The following is an 18,078-nucleotide window of genomic DNA, read 5'->3' as shown; positions in this document are numbered from 1 at the left end:
TCTTTGGGAATATGGACCTTGGCTTCGGTGGGCGGCAGAGCGTCTCTATTGCTGGGGGTGCCGGTCTCCCCCTTCTGGGCCTTGAGCTCGAGTTCTTTAAGGCCCCGCTCGTGTTCGAGGGTCAGCCTTTTCTCCTCCAGCTCTCGATGCCGCTTCTTCTCCTCTATCTCCTCTTGTAGCCGTAGCTGTTCCATGGCCAACTTCTTTTCGGCCAGCAGGAGTTCGCCGTCCAGCCGAAGTCGTGCAAGCTCTAGCTCATGGGTCCGAACCTTCTCCCGCTCTCGTATTTCTTCCGCGGAGAGGCCGGTTTCCAGGCTGTTTCTCCCTCCGTTCGCTGGGGTCGGTGCTGGTGGCGTGGCTGCATTCAGGGGCAGGGGACCTTCACTCTGGGAGGGACCCGCCTCGGACTCTATCCAGGTTCTCAGGGCTTCCTGCATCTCTTCCTTGGTACCTAGGCCGGTGGTCGCAATGCCCTTGTCCTTGCAGAACTGTTTTAACTTTTTGTGCGTGTACTCTTCCAATCGCTCTGGTTGGAACTCCATGGTCGTTGTTCGTCTGGATGGATAGCGAGTGGGTTACTTGCTTGTACGATCTGCGTTCGGCTCGGATCCCGTCGCTGGCCACCAAATGTTGGAAGGCGGACCTCAGGGGGGGTCGGAGAGACCACCCAGGGGGGCCCCCACACTGTACGAAGTAGTCGAGGCGGAAGAAGCGGGACAGGCCGTCGGCGTTGGCGTGGTCATTGCCGGGCCGGTGTTCAACAGAGAAGTTCATCCCTTGCAGCGAGATGGACCATCGCAGCAGCTTGGGGTTCTCGCCCCTCATTTGTATTAACCACCGCAAGGGCCGCTGGTCGGTCTGGACCCGGAAGTGGGTGCCGAAGAGATAGGGCCGGAGCTTTTTGAGGGTCCACACTACAGCGAAGGCCTCCCGCTCGATGGTGCTCCACCGCTGCTCCCGGGGCAGCAGCCGTCGGCTGATGAAGGCCACGGGTCTGTCGAGTCCCTCCGAATCTACCTGGGACAGGATGGCCCCAATTCCATATTCGGAGGCGTCCGTCTGCACCACGAACTCCTTGCTGTAGTCAGGGGCCTGTAGCACGGGGGCAGTGCACATCGCCGTTTTGAGAGTCTTGAAGGCCGTCTGGCAGCGGGGGGTCCAGTGTACCTTCTTGGGCTGCTTTTTTGACGTGAGCTCTGTGAGGGGGCCGACAATGCTCCCATAGTTTCTGATGAATCGCCGGTAGTACCCGGTGAGGCCCAGGAAGGCCCGGACAGCTGTCTGGGTGGTGGGGGGGTTCCCACACCTGGATGGCATCAACTTTCGGTTGGAGGGGAGCCACCTGACCGCTCCCTACTTGATGGCCCAGATAGGTCACCGATCCTTGGCCTATCTGGCATTTGCTGGCCTTGATCGTGAGCCCGGCCCTCTGGAGGGCGGCCAGGACTGCTTTGAGGTGCCCCAGGTGCTCAGCCCAGTGGCTGCTGTATACGGCAATGTCATCTAAATAAGCCGCGCTGAAGGCCTCTAGCCCGGCCAGGACCTTGTTCACTAGTCTCTGGAAGGTGGCCGGGGCGTTCTTCATGCCGAAGGGCATCACCCGAAAGTGGTAGTACCCATCAGGAGTGGAGAAAGCAGATCTCTCTTGGGCCCCGGGGGTGAGCTGGATCTGCCAGTACCCGGCGGTGAGGTCAAACGTGCTCAGGTAGCGGGCTGCCCCTAAGCAGTCGATGAGTTCGTCGGCCCGGGGAAGAGGATGGGCATCGGTCTTGGTAACAGCGTTCAGGGCCCGGTAGTCCACACAAAATCGTAGCTCCGGGGGGGTGCCTGGTGCGGCGGCCTTTGGCACCAGGACGACGGGACTGGCCCAAGGGCTGTCGGAGGGCTCGATGACCCCGAGGGCCAGCATCTTCCCCACCTCAGCCTGGATGCAGGCCCGCACCCGGTCGGGTACTCTGTAGGCTCTGTGTCGCACGGGGGGACTGTTCCCAGTGTCGACGTCGTGGACACACCAGGGAGTCAACCCCGGAGTGAGGGAGAAGAGGGCCGCAAAGGGCTGCAACAGTTGCTGACAGTCGTGGTGCTGTTCCGGGGTCAGGGAGGAGGCGAGTTGGACGCCTTCGATGGTCCCGTCGTGGTCGCTGGTCCGCAGGAGGTCGGGTAGGGGCTCGGAGTCGCCTTCGCCCCCGTCGTCGGTCGCTAGCAGTAGGCTTAGTTCGGTCCGGGAAAAGTGGGGTTTGAGCCGGTTAGCGTGTAGAACCCGGAGGGGGTTCCGGGGAGACTCCATGTGGATCAGGTAGGTGACAGGGCTCTTCTTTTCCACCACCTTGAAGGGCCCGGTCCATTTGTCCTGGAGGGCGCAGGGGTCAACCGGTGACATGACCCAGACTTGCTGGCCCGGCTCAAACTCGATGGTAGAGGCGTTTTGATCGTACCATCTTTTCATGTCCTCTTGGCTGGCCTCGAGGTTGGCTTCGGCCACGGCTCGGAACCTTCGTGTCTGGTTTCGTAGGGTCAGGAGGTATCTGTAGACGTCGGGAGGGGCATCTCGGGGCTTCGTCTCCCAGCCCTCCTTGACCAGGCTGAGGGGTCCTCGGACTGGATGCCCGTACAACAATTCGAAAGGGCTGAATCCCAGGGACTTCTGCGGGACCTCCCGATAGGCAAACAGAAGGCACGGCAGCAGGACATCCCATCTCCGCCGTAGGGGTTCTTCCAGGCCCTTGATCATGCCTTTTAAGGTTCTGTTGAACCGCTCGACCAGTCCGTTCCCCTGAGGGTGGTATGGGGTGGTGAACTTGTACGTGACCCCGCACTGCTGCCACAGGGACCGCATGTATTTAGAGATGAAGTTCGTACCTCGGTCGCTCACCACTTCTCGGGGGAACCCCACTCTCGAGAAGATCCCCATTAAGGCCCGGCCCACTACGGGGGCTGTCACAGTTCGAAGCGGGATGGCCTCAGGGTACCTGGTTGCGTGGTCTACGAGGACCAGGATGAAGCGGTGACCCAGGGCGGTCCGGGGGTCCAGGGGCCCTTCGATGTCTATTCCAACCCGTTCGAACGGGGTGTTGACTGCCGGGAAGGGTTGGAGAGGGGCTTTGACCCGTCCCCCCGTCTTGCCGCTGGCTTGGCAGGTCTGGCAGGACCGGCAGTGGTTGTCTACGTCCTTCCGCATCCGGGGCCAGTAGAAGTGGGTCACCAGGCGGCTGTAGGTTTTGTCCTGCCCCAGGTGTCCGGCGAGGGGCACATCATGTGCCAGGTTAAGGAGAAACTCCCGGAATCAGAGGGGGACCACCAGCACTCGACTGGCCCCCAGTTCTGCAATCTTCTGCTCGCTGTACAGTAGTCCTTCGGCCCAATAGACCCAGTGGGTTCCGGTCTGGTCACCGTTGGCCTGCGAGGCCGCTTGCTGCCGGACTTCTTCAAGGGAGGGGCAGGTCTTCTGTTCCTGCAAGAACTGTTCTCTGGTGGGGCCCCCGTCGTGGCGCCATTGGGCAAGCTCCGGGAGTGTGCTGAGAGAGGCGATCTCGTCCGGGGGGGGCACCGGGGATCTGGCATCGGTGTCCGCTTCTTCCTCGCTGGAGGCAGGTGGTGGCACGGGCCCCTCGGGCTCGACGGTGTCGGCGGCCATGGACGAACGGGGGGCCTGGGCGGCCATGGACCGAGTGGTGGCGCAGGCCCATTCGGGTAGTCCTAGCATTTGGAGATGCTCTCGCCGCTCCACTTGAGCCCAGGGGGAACTCTCGAGGTCGTTCCCCAGGAGGCAGTCCACCGGAGCGTCGTCGCGGACAGTCACCTTCAGCATGCCCGTCACCCCTCCCCATTCGAAGGGAATCTGGGCCATCTGGCACATGCTCTCGCTGTTGTCGGCCGTCCGGACGGGGCATAGCACATTCGGCAGGATCTGTTCGGGGGCCACCAGGTGGCAGCGGACAGCGGTAACACTGGCTCCGGTGTCACGGAGGGCTTCGGCCCGTCGTCCATTGATAGTGACCCACTGTTGGTACTTCTGGGTGTTGCTCGGGATGGGTGTTCGGTAGGCCTGGGCGAAGCACTACGCTACGCTCGCGTAGTTTGCGAAGTTCGCGCTACTTCGCACTACGCGAACTGCACGTAGCACAGTGCGAACACGCATAGCGTAGTGTTGCGTAGTGCTGCGGTCATTTTTTGCTTGCTCGCGGTCCTCAACGTCAAGTTGGCGACCGCGAGCAAGCAAAATGACATCCTGGCGAGACTTTTTCCTTGTTCGCGATCGCGAGCATGGAAAATAAACCTCCCGGCGAGATTCCCAACGCGAGGAGGTCAGGTTTCTCATTGCGAGGGGTCGCGTATGCTCGCGACCGCTCGCGATGAGAAACTACCAGTTCGCGTTGAGAAAGCTGCCGCTCGAGTAAAAATCTACTCGAGCAGCAGAAAACTACAGCTCGCACTGTGCAAGATGCCATTTTCAATGATTGCACAGTGCCGGTTGCTTGTCCGCACTGTGCAATCATTGAAAACGACATCTGGCACAGTGCGAACAAGGTACTACGCAGTTCGCGAAGTGCTACGCGTAGCTCGCGTAGTGCGAACTTCACTTTGCGTAGCTTCGCGAAGTGCTACTTCGCGAACTACGCCCAGGCCTAGTGTTCGGGCCACCATTTCTCGGCTGCCCAGGCAGACCAGGGACATGGCCGCCGGCTCCCACTCAGTGGACCCCGCGTCGAGGGGCTCTTCCTCTTCCTCCCCTTCTCCCAGGGCGGCAGCTGCTAGTTGTCGGGGCGGGGGCCCGCTGGTCCCACTTCGTCGGTTCCGGGGGCAGGCAGGGTCGCTGGCATAGTGTCCTGTTTGTTGGCAGCCGTAGCAGGTTATCGTGGGCCGTGGTCCGGTTTTGGCTGGCGTCGTCCCTCTTCGGGCTAGGTTCGGGGAGGTGTGTTGCTGAGGCGGCCCCCGAGGCGGACTCCGGGGCGGCCCGGCTGGGATGTCTCGATTCCTGTTCGACCCTCCTCCCCCGCCGCGCTGGCGGGGGGGTCCGGTGGGGTTTCGCTGGTACTCCCCCATCGAGCTCCGGGGGACTCGGGTGTTGACCCATCGATCGGCCTCGGCGGCGAGCTTCCGCGGCTCGGTCAGCTTGCTGTTGAGAAGGTGTTGTCTTAGCTCCACGAAGCAGTTGTTGGAGAGGTGTTCCCAAATAATGAGGTCGACCAGCTGCCCGTAGGTGGTGACCTTGCTCCCCTTGATCCAACCTTCCAGGGCCCTGCTGAAAAAGTCAACGTACTCTACCCACGTGGTACCGGGGATTTTCTGGCAGTCTCTGAAACGCTGGCGGTACATTTCCGCGGTTAGTCCATAGCGGGTGAGCAGGGCCTCCTTCATATGGTCGTACGAGGTCATCACCTCTTCCGGGAGCTGGAGTAGGGTGTCTCGGCCCTCTCTAAGGAACCGACCCCATAGGCCGGCACCCCAATCCTTCCGGGGTACCCGATGGGAGGTCATGGCCACCTCGTACGCCTTAAACCACTGCTGGATGTCGTCGTTTTTATAGTACTCCTTGACGATATCTTTGGGAATATGGACCTTGGCTTCGGTGGGCGGCAGAGCGTCTCTATTGCTGGGGGTGCCGGTCTCCCCCTTCTGGGCCTTGAGCTCGAGTTCTTTAAGGCCCCGCTCGTGTTCGAGGGTCAGCCTTTTCTCCTCCAGCTCTCGATGCCGCTTCTTCTCCTCTATCTCCTCTTGTAGCCGTAGCTGTTCCATGGCCAACTTCTTTTCGGCCAGCAGGAGTTCGCCGTCCAGCCGAAGTCGTGCGAGCTCTAGCTCATGGGTCCGGACCTTCTCCCGCTCATGTATTTCTTCCGCGGAGAGGCCGGTTTCCAGGCTGTTTCTCCCTCCGTTCGCTGGGGTCGGTGCTGGTGGCGTGGCTGCATTCAGGGGCAGGGGACCTTCACTCCGGGAGGGACCCGCCTCGGACTCTATCCAGGTTCTCAGGGCTTCCTGCATCTCTTCCTTGGTACCTAGGCCGGTGGTCGCAATGCCCTTGTCCTTGCAGAACTGTTTTAACTTTTTGTGCGTGTACTCTTCCAATCGCTCTGGTTGGAACTCCATGGTCGTTGTTCGTCTGGATGGATAGCGAGTGGGTTACTTGCTTGTACGATCTGCGTTCGGCTCGGATCCCGTCGCTGGCCACCAAATGTTGGAAGGCGGACCTCGGGGGGGGGTCGGGGAGACCACCCAGGGGGGCCCCCACACTGTACGAAGTAGCTGAGCGCTGCTGAGAAGCCTCCTAAGAGAGGTCCTTCTCCTATACCGTACTAGCACAGTAACACCACCACACAGGACTCGAGGATGTTTATCAAGACGAGCAATTCTTTATCAGCATTTAGGGAGTTGCGGTTATCAATATATACAAGGGGGGATCGAGGGATCCGCAAGAGTCTCAAAGTCTTTTGGTCGGGACGGGGTAGCGGGACAGTCTTTAGTAGCAGCTGGGTATGAGGGTACCTTAGGCCCAGTTCTTGATCCTCAAGCTGGAGGGACTCTGGGTCTCGGAGTGGTCGAGCCGCGACGGCGTCAGCAGGGCTCTGGTGATCAGTTCGTGGAGCTCGAGCCGCGACTAGGTCAGCAGGGCTCTCAAGGTGGTTCAGTTCAGCTCGAGCCGCGCCGACATCAGCAGGCCTCTGGTGGAAGTTTCAGCGAGGTTGGGCCGCGACAGCGTCAGCAGGGCTCCGATGTTCCGTGAGGTTCCTTGTCTCAATAAGGTGGAGCCGCGACGCAGTCAGCAGGGCTCGTGGTAGTGTCAGCAAGAGTTCTTCTCCGTAGGGTCAGCCGCGATTCTATCAGCAGGGCTCTTGACTCCGGGATACAACTACTGTCCCATTGCGGAGTTGCCCCAGATATAGGTCTGGAGCCCTTTGATGTCCGGACCCTTGCGCCTGGGGGGGGCGGAGGGGCCGGGCTGGGAGAGGCCAGACGCCCAGCGGGAGAGGCGCCAGGCCCGGGGAGGCCGGAGGACGATCGCACCTAGGTGTTGAGGGACGGCGGGGGTCCCATCGAAACTCTCCTCCGGGAGTGGTAAAGTGGCCATGCGGTGCCCCCTGGCCAGATCTTGGTGCCTCGATGTCGGGGCTTCGCTGGGGCCGAGGCCGGAGGGAGCCGGGCTGCGTGGGCGGGTGCGTGGAGCAAGCATGGGGGGGACCCCGAAGGGATGAGGGGTCCCTGTGCGGCCTGGAAAAGGGGGCCGCTGCGGCGGGTGTAGGAAAACGGGTACAATCCAAAGGGGGCCTCGAAGGGAGGAGGGGTCCCTGGCGGCCAGAGAGGGCGGCCCGTGTAGGCTGGTGCGGGGGACGAGCACAATCCAAGAGGGTTAAGACCACGCCACGAGGCCGGGTCCAACATGTACCCATAATTCCTCCTCATTGTTTAATCCCCTCGGACTCTTTGTTTGCAGCTCAATTATAAATTGGGACTCAAGCCTCCTGAGTTTTTTTGTTCTGTCCCCTAACTTTACTTCTTTGGGCACTTGATCCAAACAGAAAAACTTGAGTAAGTTGGAATGACTTTTTATGTTTTTCTTTGAAATGGTGGGCCACCGGGTACGTATGGTCCCTGTTCTTAATCGCCCGCATGTGTTCCAACACTTTTTTTAGCAGGGTGTATCGTGCTGCCAACATACTGTTTCCCACAGGGGCAGGAGAGGCAGTAAACAGTGTACTCCAAGTTACAGTTAAGCATCTTTTTGACTTTCCTCTTCCTTTTCCTACTGGGTATTTGGAACTCTCAAACTTTATGGCTGTTCTTACATGCCTTGCACCTCATGCATGGATAAAATCCTGTAACCATATCCTTCTTTTCTTGTCCTGATATGAAGTGGCTCCTGACCAAATGGACTTTTAATGCGGAGCCTCTTCAATATGTGATGAGGGGTGATGGTGGAAGGCGCAGGCCTAATATGCTGTCATTTTTAATAATACGCCAGTTTCTACAAAATATCTGGTGTACTTCTGACGAATTGGTTGTGTAATCGGTGAGCATTCTTTTTTTCTGATCCTCCTGTCTGCCTCCTATTGTTTATCCTTCTCCACTAAGAGTTTCTTTCTTTGTATTGTGTCTGACTTTCTGGCCGCTAGCATCCCCTCTGAATACTCTCTTTCTCTAAATCTATTTAGGGCCAAATCTTTGAAATACTCATCTTCTGTTGAGCACTTGCGTTTAATGTGCAAGAGCTCCCCATAGGAGATACTACTGATCGCGCTTCGAGGGTTAAAGCTTCCTGCATGCAGTGTGCAATTCCCTGCAGTGGGCTTGCGATACAAGGTAGTTTGTAATTTATCGTCTTCAATATAGACCATAAGATCTAAATATGCAACTTGTGTGTAGCTAATGCATTCTGTGAATTTCAAATTGAGGTCATTATTGTTCAGGGCAGTGATATAATCAATCGCCTCTTGTCGAGTGCCCTTCCAAATAATAAAAAGGTTGTCCATATATCAAGCCCGCAGAATTCTATTTTCCAACCATTTTTCATTTGTATCTGCCCAGGCCACTTGCTTCTCCCACCAGGCCACAAATAAATTTGTGTAGCTGGGGGTGAAACACGTGCCCATGGCAGGCCCGATGCTGCTGCCGGTAGAGCCCCCCTGATAATAGAAAGATGTTATTATTTAAGCAGAACAATATTAATTCTAATAGCATCTCTTTATGTTCCTGGTATTTAAGGGCTCTTCTATTCAGGAAAAATTGTATTGCTGCTTGTCATGGGAAATATTCGTATACAGAGTTATGTCTAGCGTGATCAGAAGCATGTTTTGTTCCCACTGGATATCTGTTATAATCTGTTGAAAGTCCTTAGAGTCTTTCACATATGAACTCAAGTCCTTTACTACAGGGTTAAGAAAAAAGTCTATATATACTGATGCATTCTCTAATAGACAGTTCTTTGAGGATATAATCGGGCATCCAGGAGAACCCACTATGCTCTTATGAACCTTCGGAAGATGGTAAAAGGTGAGTAATTCAGGATATTCACAATGTATGAACTGGAAGTCCTGCTCTTACAGAATTCCCCTTGTCCTCCATTTCATTAGAAGCCTGTAGAAGTTCTGTATGCTGTCTTCGTACATCAATCTAGTGATGGATTCAAAGCATCCTTCCACTTAAAGCTGTCTCAGAGCTTCTTTTTGATACTGCTCTTGATTCAGCAATACGACGTTTCCTCCTTTGTCTTAGGGTTTGATTATTAAAGTCTCATCAAAAACAAAAAATATATATATATTCCTGCTGATACTGATTGCATCCACCTGATGGGGTCAGTGCACGGCGGCCGGAACAGGACGCGCTTTGAAATTCAAAAATGTTTTCTTGTTTGCAACTCAAGCAAGAAAAAGCTGGCACTCCAGGGATTAACACCAGTTGATTTTATTGTTCTGGCTGGCACGTTTCAACCACCACGGTCTTTGTCAAAGCCACCATAGTGAATTACTCCAACTTCCCATAAAAATAATAAAACAAACCACTTCCTCAATTAAAATAGTGAAAAGACTGTGGTAATGTTCAAAATTACATCGCTCTTTTAGGATTCAGAAGGAGTTCCTTTAAAACAGGATTTTTTTTTGTTTTTGTTTTTTAGTCCTTATTACACCATGGCTACTGCACTCTGGGCCGTTTGTAAACACCCTTGATCTTTCTGTGTTCCAAGCATTTTCGGACTCGTACCTTTCACGGCAATGGTCTTTATAAAGGGGGAGGGGCAGAGAACCCCCCGACACCTGATCCATAGCTTGATGTAATCATTGGACCAAATATCGATGTTTATGACCAACCTGTAGGCTGATCCTCGAGCCCTAACCTGACCACTTCAGATAGTCCTCCCAAATTTCTGTGGACCGTTGTGGGTTACACTTAGTATCTAAGTTACATGTCCATTTAACCACACTTAACCAGGCTGTTGGGTTTAAGGGGTGGGGTCCAACCAATGTTTACAAATCTCTCGCCTGGCCAAGAGCAGCAGATAAAATAGTAGACCCCTTTGCTTACTGTTTAAAGCCTGTTGGAGGCGTTGTCCACCCGATAAGCACCAGTGTTTCAGTTAAGATTATATTTTCTGCTAAGATGTCCCTTATGGTTGCTTCTACAGTCTTCCAAAATACTTTTATTTCTGGACATGTATAGAAGACATGTACATCATTGGCCCTTGAATGGTTACATCTCTTGCAACTAGGAACAGGCTGTAGGACAAACTTGACCAATCTTTGCAGTGTCCAATACAACCTATGGATGACAAAAAAGTGATGGCGTTTAAAGTTAGCTGGTGTTACTATAGCATAAAGCAATTTCACAGAGTCTATCAACAGAGATTGTATGCTACCCTCCTGAAATATTTAATTACATTAGTACGTGTGGTTACTGTAACATGGATGATCCTTTGCGTCAGTCTTAATTTAGTATGTACTTCTTAAGCATAGCTGCAAGAGGGTGTCAGATACTTGTGCACATTGCCAGTAGACTTGCAGATTTATTTCAATGAAAAGGGTAAATTTGATTGGGCAGCTAGCTTTCACATGTATCCATAATTTGTTTTTCTGCAAAACTACACTTAGTACCGCTCTCCAAATGGTAACGTCATATGCTTTGTACATGTAGGAGAAAGCTGAGAGCAGATGTCGCTGCAGCCTTCCCCAGGCTGGACTCTGAGGCGGTGTCCGAGCTTGTGTCAAATAAAGAGGAACTGAATATGGTGAAGGTGCATGCACACAAGGGGGAAGCAGTCACAATCTATGTCCGCCAGCGGAACCCAGTCTTTTTTGAAGTGGACGGCCACCTCTACCCAACAGGTACCGCCAGTGTAATGCATATGAGCCCAGGTGTACACATGTAAAGCCTCTAACTAGAGGCTAGGGTTACCACAGGGGGTTATTGCATGGGACCACACCTTGTACTTGTATCTAGCCATTATTTAATAATGTAACATAGGCTGGAATTTATAGCCTTTGTTGGCATCAATTGAATCCATGCGAAATGGAGTCAAATATTAGCCACACAGGATGGAAGATATTATAGACAGCCAAAGTCTGGTTTACTCCAACGAGTGCCCCTTATTCGTTTAACGTTTTTTGGCCCTGAAAATGGCCCTTCAATTAATTGGAAAGTCAGATAATAAGACTGATTCTCCCTGAAAAGGCTAAAAAAAGATCACAGTGAAACCTGCTGAATTAACGTGTGATGTGTAGTACCTACTATTCTTTCGACAGTGTCTTTCCTGAGTTTTCCAAAAGTTGTTTTTCTCATAAAGTATTTTCTCTTATAAAAATTTGACAGTCATATGGGGAGATTAAATTAACAGCTGGCTTTTCCATGCCATCAACCCAGTGACAAAAGTTCAAAGTTTATTGTTTATTGCATGATTACTTAAAATCATTACAAATTACATAAACAGTTTCACAATAAAAACCATGGTATCACATAAAAAAGAATCAATGGCGCATGTTAAGGCTAAAGTATTAAATGCAAGATAGTATGCCTGAAAGCAAATGTCTTTCTATGTGCAAGTAACATAATAAAAATCATTATCGCAACCCGCAAGCTGTCTCTTATTTGGTGGTACGCAAACAGCAGATGTGGATAAAAAGCTGTTGATTTAAAATCAGCCATACAGTTAAAGTGCTGACATGCCTAGGAAAATAGAGCCTTTAAAGTGCTTGGTGCTAAATAGCCTGTGATGTTCGAACCGCCTATAATGAGGTTTTTCAGCCAGTGTTCTTGTTTGCTAGGTCTACTTGTCGGAGGAATTTCCTGATTTGTGTAAAATATTTTATGCCCTGACAGAATAATTGATGAGCCCTCCATCCATCTAATCACTGCTTGTCTGCATGTACGAATATTTAACTCATTAAAAATCAGTTTTAGAAAGTATTTCCTTAAGTCCTTAACAGCTGGGCATACACACAACAAATGGGTTAGTGTTTCGTTAGTATAACCACATAAACGACAGTTCTCCTCTTGATTATTACATTTCCATGATGGTATTAAGTCCTTCGAGTCATGGATTCCCAACCGATAGTAGATGAAGCTCTTTTGTTATCTCAGAGCTAAAATGGGCAGCCAGTGACATTATTTACTCTTGGATGGAAATGAACCTACCAGAGAACATGAATTCTCAAACTGAAAGATCCTTTTGAGCATGCACATGTCAAATGAATCCTTCATATCTAGGTAATTGAATTTAACCCAAACGCAGTCAGAGTGGTCTGGACTACAGCGAATCATGAGGCTTGTAGGAAAGCTGGCGTCTATGAGCCCCTAGTAGTGCTGGGGCAGAGATTGATGCACGTTTGTGACTGCTTGTTCTTGGACACTTTCATGGCCACTAATTGTAAGACCTTCTTCTCAAGTGCCTTATTCTGTTCCTGGGGTCAGTGGGTATTCTGACTGAACTGGCATAGCTTAGAGTAGCACATGAAATCTGTAAAACATTTACCTCGACTTTGGCAGAACTTATTGATGTTGTGCAATGCACACACTTAATTTAATTTTCATTCTCTCTACAGTGTACATGCTTTGGTCGTATCCAGACCTGTTGCCAGCCTTTATTACATGGTCTCCGGTTCTGCAGAAGCTTATAGGAGGGGCAGGTAATCTCTTTCTTTGTGACTCGCCACAATCACCTCGGCAATGGATGGGTCTCCCTCTGTCATGGTCTTTACTGCTGTCCATCTTGCTCCTTCTTTTCAGTGATTGCTTCTCTTAGATGGGGGTGGCTCTTACTTGGTAACCCACATTTGCCATTCATCCATTTTTCTTTTTAAAACGCACTTTATTAAGTTTTTATACAAACATCCACAAATCCGCACCCAATATTTAGCAGCATAATCCCTGAGGAGCAGTCAACAACCCCCCACCAATTACCCCGTGCATAATATAAGAATATACAGGTCATTCCAAGCTGTGCGCCAAAGAAACCAAAATTCTCCCCAACTAAAATCTATCTCGAACCCCCATGAAAAATATAAAATCCCTCCCCCAGTCCCCACCAGCAACGCAGGTATCCGTTTCTGTCCTCATACATCCCGCACGCCGAGAAATAACTGTGTTAAGCTGTGTGATGATCCCTTCTTGTTCCGGGGCTATCTCCCCATTCAAGGCCTGCCCTTCGCTATCATCCTGTGGCTCATAATCTCGTAATGCCTGTATTAGCGCCTCCCATGCAGCCGCCGCCTCCAGCGCCTCATCATCGTTACGCCTGCGCGCCATCTGATAGCGCAGTGCGCCCTCACTGGTGGCCCATTTGAGGAATTCATCCTTCCATCTTTTACTGGTGGGACCCACTGTCGCTTTCCAACGTTTCGGAATTTCTCGCTTCGCTAATATAAGTCCCATATCTATGAACTTACTCGTAATCTTATTCTTGGGCGTGTGGGGGAACCAGTGCAGTACACTAACGGCCATATCAAACACCAGCCGCCTCTCTGTCACCTCATTCAGGGTATCCCCCACCTCCTTCCAGTAAAGACCCATCGCTGGGCAAGACCACAACATATGCTCCGGTTCCACCCCCGTTCTCGTGCATCTGGGACATGCCGCCTCTTGGACCTTAAAGTATTTCTGTATTTTCCCAGGCGTCAAATACGCTCTGTGGAGGACATAGAAGTGTATTAGTTGAAACCTTGCATTCCTCGTGCTCTTCCAGGCCCGTCTCACGATCTGAGCCCAGGCCGCCTCAGGGATATTTGCCATTCATCCATTACTGTGCATGACAACGGTAACGTATTTTTTAAGTGTATCTACATCTGCCATGTAGTGAGTTACAGTGCGTTACATTTACAATACCTTATATATAGGGTTTATGGTAATGAGCTTTCAGGGTTCAGGTAAAGGTAGTGTTAAGGGGTGTAAGGAGTTTTTAGGACTCACGGATAGGTAGTCCTCGGGAGGTATTGGGGGGTAGGATTCAGGGAAAGGTAATGTTGTGGGGTAGTAAAGAGTTTTTAGGGTCCAGGAATTGGTGGTGTTTAGGGGTAGGAAGGAGTTTTTAGGGTTCAGAGATGGATTGCGCTAAGGAGAAGTAAGGAATTTTCAGAGTTTAGGGATGGGTAGTGTTTAGGAGTAGTGAGGACATTTTAGAGTTCAGGGAAGGGTAGTGTTCACGGGTAGTGGGGGTATTTAGGATTCAAGGAAAGGTAGTGTTAAGGTGTAGTGAAGGTTTTTTAAGGTTCAAGGAAGGGTCTAGTTGAAGAGTAGTAATGGGATTTTAGGGTTCAAGGACCAGACATAACGAGTTTTTAGGTTTCAGGGACGAATTGTGCTGAGTGGTAGTAAGGATTCTTTAGGGTTCAGGTATAGTTCTAAGTGGTAATAATGGGGTTTCAGAGTTCAGGGGAGGGTAGCGTTGATGGTAGTAAGCATATTTTAGGCTTCAGGAAAGTGTAGTGTGTAGGGGTAGTATGGGTTAATTTAACATTTGTGTATATGTGCATGCATGTATGTGTGTGTGTGTATATATCTATCTATCTCACCATCGCAATAGAGTCGCTTAACCCAAGCCCTTTGTCACGGTAAGCCCCGGTGGGGTAGCGAACCCCAGCAAATCCATCCGATGTGTTCAGCTAAACAAAACACACCGTGGCTGAAACACGCTGGATGTATATATGTAAATATAAATATATATATATATATATAAATATAAATATATATATAATATATATATATATATATGTATATATATATATATATATATATATTCACTGAAAAAACCATAGGTTTCACACACGTTATAGTTAGGAATTATCATTTAAAAAACCTTGCAAATTCACTGAAAAAACCATAGGTAAGTGTGTAAATGGAAGATTTTCTGTGGTGCATAACTAACTCTATAAGTGAGTCATTAAATGTATCTTACTGCTAGACTAGTGACTAAACTGTGTAAATGTCTATGTTTCTGTATGTTGGTGTATAAGTGGCTGCATGGTTTTGTGAATACATATATGAGTGTCTATATGAGTTATTGATTGCTTGTCTCAGTATCTGTATGGGTTCCTGAGTGTTTGTGTGGGTAGGGTGTGTGTGACTCTATGCATAGATGTGTGAGTGGGTGATTCTATGGGTGCATGGTTTTAAGAGTGCATCTGTGATGGACTGTATGGTTGAGTGAGTGTATGTATGGGTGTGTTAGGGATTGAATGTATATCTCAGTAGTACATTTGTGATTAACTACATATGTGAAAGGCAGTATATATGCGTGTAAGAGTATATAAGTGGGTAGATGTGATAGTGTGTGATTGTGAGAGTGACTATGGATGAGTGTGTGCTTGTATCAATGATTCTATAAGAGCGTAAGAATGTGGTACTATTTTTATGATTAAGTGAACTTGAGTGTGTATAACCGCATAGGTGAGTAAATGGGAGTGTAATTATTTGCATGACTGACTAGGTGTGAGAGTACCTCTATGGATGATTGGTGGTGTGTGAGTGCCTATATAGGTGTATAAATGCATATGATAGTCTTGTCTGCAGTGATTGTAAGTATGAGTGACTGTACAGGTGAATGAGTGGAGGTGTATGTAGACCTAACAGTTAATAAGTGGGTATGTAGTTATTGGTATTGGAGTATGTATGGTTTTGAGAATGGAACTCTGAAATTTTGAGTCGGTGTATCAAAGGTTATATTAGGGTGTGAGAAGATGTGGTAATTTATCACATGGATGACGCCATCAGTGATGTCATCAGTGATGTCATCAGTGATGTCATGAGTGATGTCACTGACCATGTCATGAGTGATGTAATATGTGACGTCATCAGCAGTGGATTGCGGGCGCGCGAGTCATAGTTAGCTGAACTAACTGTAACAGGGGAATTTCATTGGTTTTTTACGAGTGAAATGTCCAGCTAACTATAACATGTGTGAAACCTATGTTTTTTTCAGTGAATTTGCAAGGTTTTTTAAATGCTAATTCCGAACTATAACGTGTGTGAAACCTATGGTGTTTTCAGTGAATTTTAAAGGTTTTTTAAATGCTAATTCCTAACCATAACGTGTGTGAAACCTGTGTTTTTTTTTAGTGAATTTGTAAGGTTTTTTAAATGCTAATTTATGTATGTATTATTATATTTTTTATATATTTATTTTACAGTAAACTACCTATGTATATAGTTCTAGACTGACTGTATCCTGTAATATTGAATTTTTGTTCCTGTTGAACAGTTTTTTTTGTTGCTCTAAAAAAATCCACAAAAAAAATACAAAATTGTTTAAAATAAAAATAAAAAGTTCTTTTCAGAACTCACTTCACTTCTCCAAGAAGAGCTATATTCTTAATATATATACTGTGTTGTAAATTAATTGAATGAATGTGTAGTGTATACGTGAATGATTGAAATGAATGAAATGACTGAGTGAATAGGAGGAAAGGACTGACAGAATGAGAGTGACAAGGAAAGTATGATCAGTCATGAAAGGGAAGTGAGAGACTGACTGCAACAAAAGGACAAAGGGTAGAGGATACAGGTAAGAAGAGTGAATGAGTAAGGGAATGGCAGTGAGTAATGGAGAGTGAGGGAGGGGGAGTGAGAAAAGGGGAGTAAGGGACGGAGATAGGAAAAGGGAGTAACAGACGAAGCGGATGAAGTACAGCAGGGTAAAGGGATTGAAAGTAAGAGAAGTGGAGTGATGGTGAGATAAGGGGTATGAGGATTAGAAAAGGTGGTAAGAGAAAGTGAGAGATGGGGAGCGAGGGGATGGAGAGATTTAGGAAACTGGAGTGAGAGAAAGGGAGTCAGGATTTCAATGAGCAAAGCAGAGTGAGGGAGAGTGAAGGAAAGAATGCGAAAAGGTGAAGAGGTGTGAGATACAAACAGGAGGAAATGAAGTAGGAGAATAGGAGTAACTATGAGTAAAGGATAGTGACAGTTAGGGAAGGTGAGGGAAGGAGAATGACGGAGAAGGTTAAAAAATTAAGATAGATGGAAAATGAGTGATGGAGAGAGGAGGAGTGGTAGAAACAGAGGGGCAGATTTATAACAAACGAATGCAGCACGGTGCAGCAAGTAATTTTGCTGCGCCGTGCTGTGTTAGTTTCGAAGCATGAAAGTGACGTAGTGGTGGCGCAGGGGGCTTCTAAATCTGCCCCAGAGATGTTATGGAAATTAAGGGTAACACAGACAAAGGGAGAGAGACAGAAACAGAGATAGAGAGCAAGGAACTGAGAAGGAGTAAAGCAGTTAGAATGACTGAGACATACGGAAACAGGGAGAGTAACATGGTTGAAAAAATAGTGATGGAGGCAGTAAACCTAGGGGAGTAGTAGAGAAGGAGTGAGGGAGTTACGAAAGAGCAGTAGAGGAAGAAGAGAGAGGGAAGGGGAATGAGAAAAGCAGAGTGAGGAGAAGTGAAGAAAAGGGAGCATGAAAGTGAAGAGATGAGAAATACAGATATTTTAAACTTACCTGACCAACAAAATAACTTAATTAGAAATAAATGGTTTTTTTTAATTGCTAGAAAAAAGGATTACATTTCCTAAACTTTCTTTCTCGATCAGAAAAAAAAGAAAAAAGTATTAATATTTAACAATACATTTTAGAATACAGTACACATATTTTCATATTTAACAAAGTAATTTTTTACCCTTTTTTTGCTGTTTTCAGAATATATTGAATTTCACTGAAAATAGTGATATCAATTGCATTCATCACTTAACAGCGGGCAAAAAAATTAACAATCTGAAAGATTGTTTAAAAAAAGCCCTGAATCTATCCTCTGTAAAACATACTTTGATAGAAATGTAACATATATATTAAAAATATCTTCTAAGAACAATAACTATTTGCAGTAAATATCGTCTGTAAATCTTGTTGCTTAAGCACATACACCAAAATAATATCTGTCAAAGAAGTCCACAATAGAAACAGTTACCTTTCCATGAGGCCAAATGGTAATTTTTAAATTCTTTTTTGGTGAAATATCCAATGGTAATCCAATAAAATCGAAATAATGGTTTCTTCAGATGCTGCAATTTGTATCTAAAATTTTGGTTTTAGAAAAATGAAGTAGGAATTTGGTAATTCTGCAGGCAAACGTTGCTTGAAAATCAATTGTGAATCATTACACAGTGT

The 18,078-nt window shown here is 48.6% G+C and overlaps 1 protein-coding gene across 2 annotated transcripts in view; it reads left to right on the top strand.

The window, feature by feature from the left end:
• Positions 1 to 18,078, top strand: part of EIF2D (eukaryotic translation initiation factor 2D) — a 315,356-nt gene that overhangs the window by 54,609 nt on the left and 242,669 nt on the right. For both annotated transcript variants that reach the window (XM_085624121.1, XM_085624123.1), the window contains exons 2-3: positions 10,618 to 10,808; positions 12,522 to 12,605. In XM_085624121.1, the coding sequence (XP_085480247.1) occupies positions 10,618 to 10,808; positions 12,522 to 12,605 (275 nt within the window). The remainder of the gene's footprint in view (positions 1 to 10,617; positions 10,809 to 12,521; positions 12,606 to 18,078) is intronic.

This window comes from Triturus cristatus, chromosome 1_1 (assembly GCF_964204655.1).
Source record: "Triturus cristatus chromosome 1_1, aTriCri1.1, whole genome shotgun sequence".
Lineage (NCBI taxonomy): Eukaryota > Metazoa > Chordata > Amphibia > Caudata > Salamandridae > Triturus > Triturus cristatus.
Note: the sequence above shows the minus strand (reverse complement) of the source record. Positions and strands in the feature narration are given on the sequence as shown.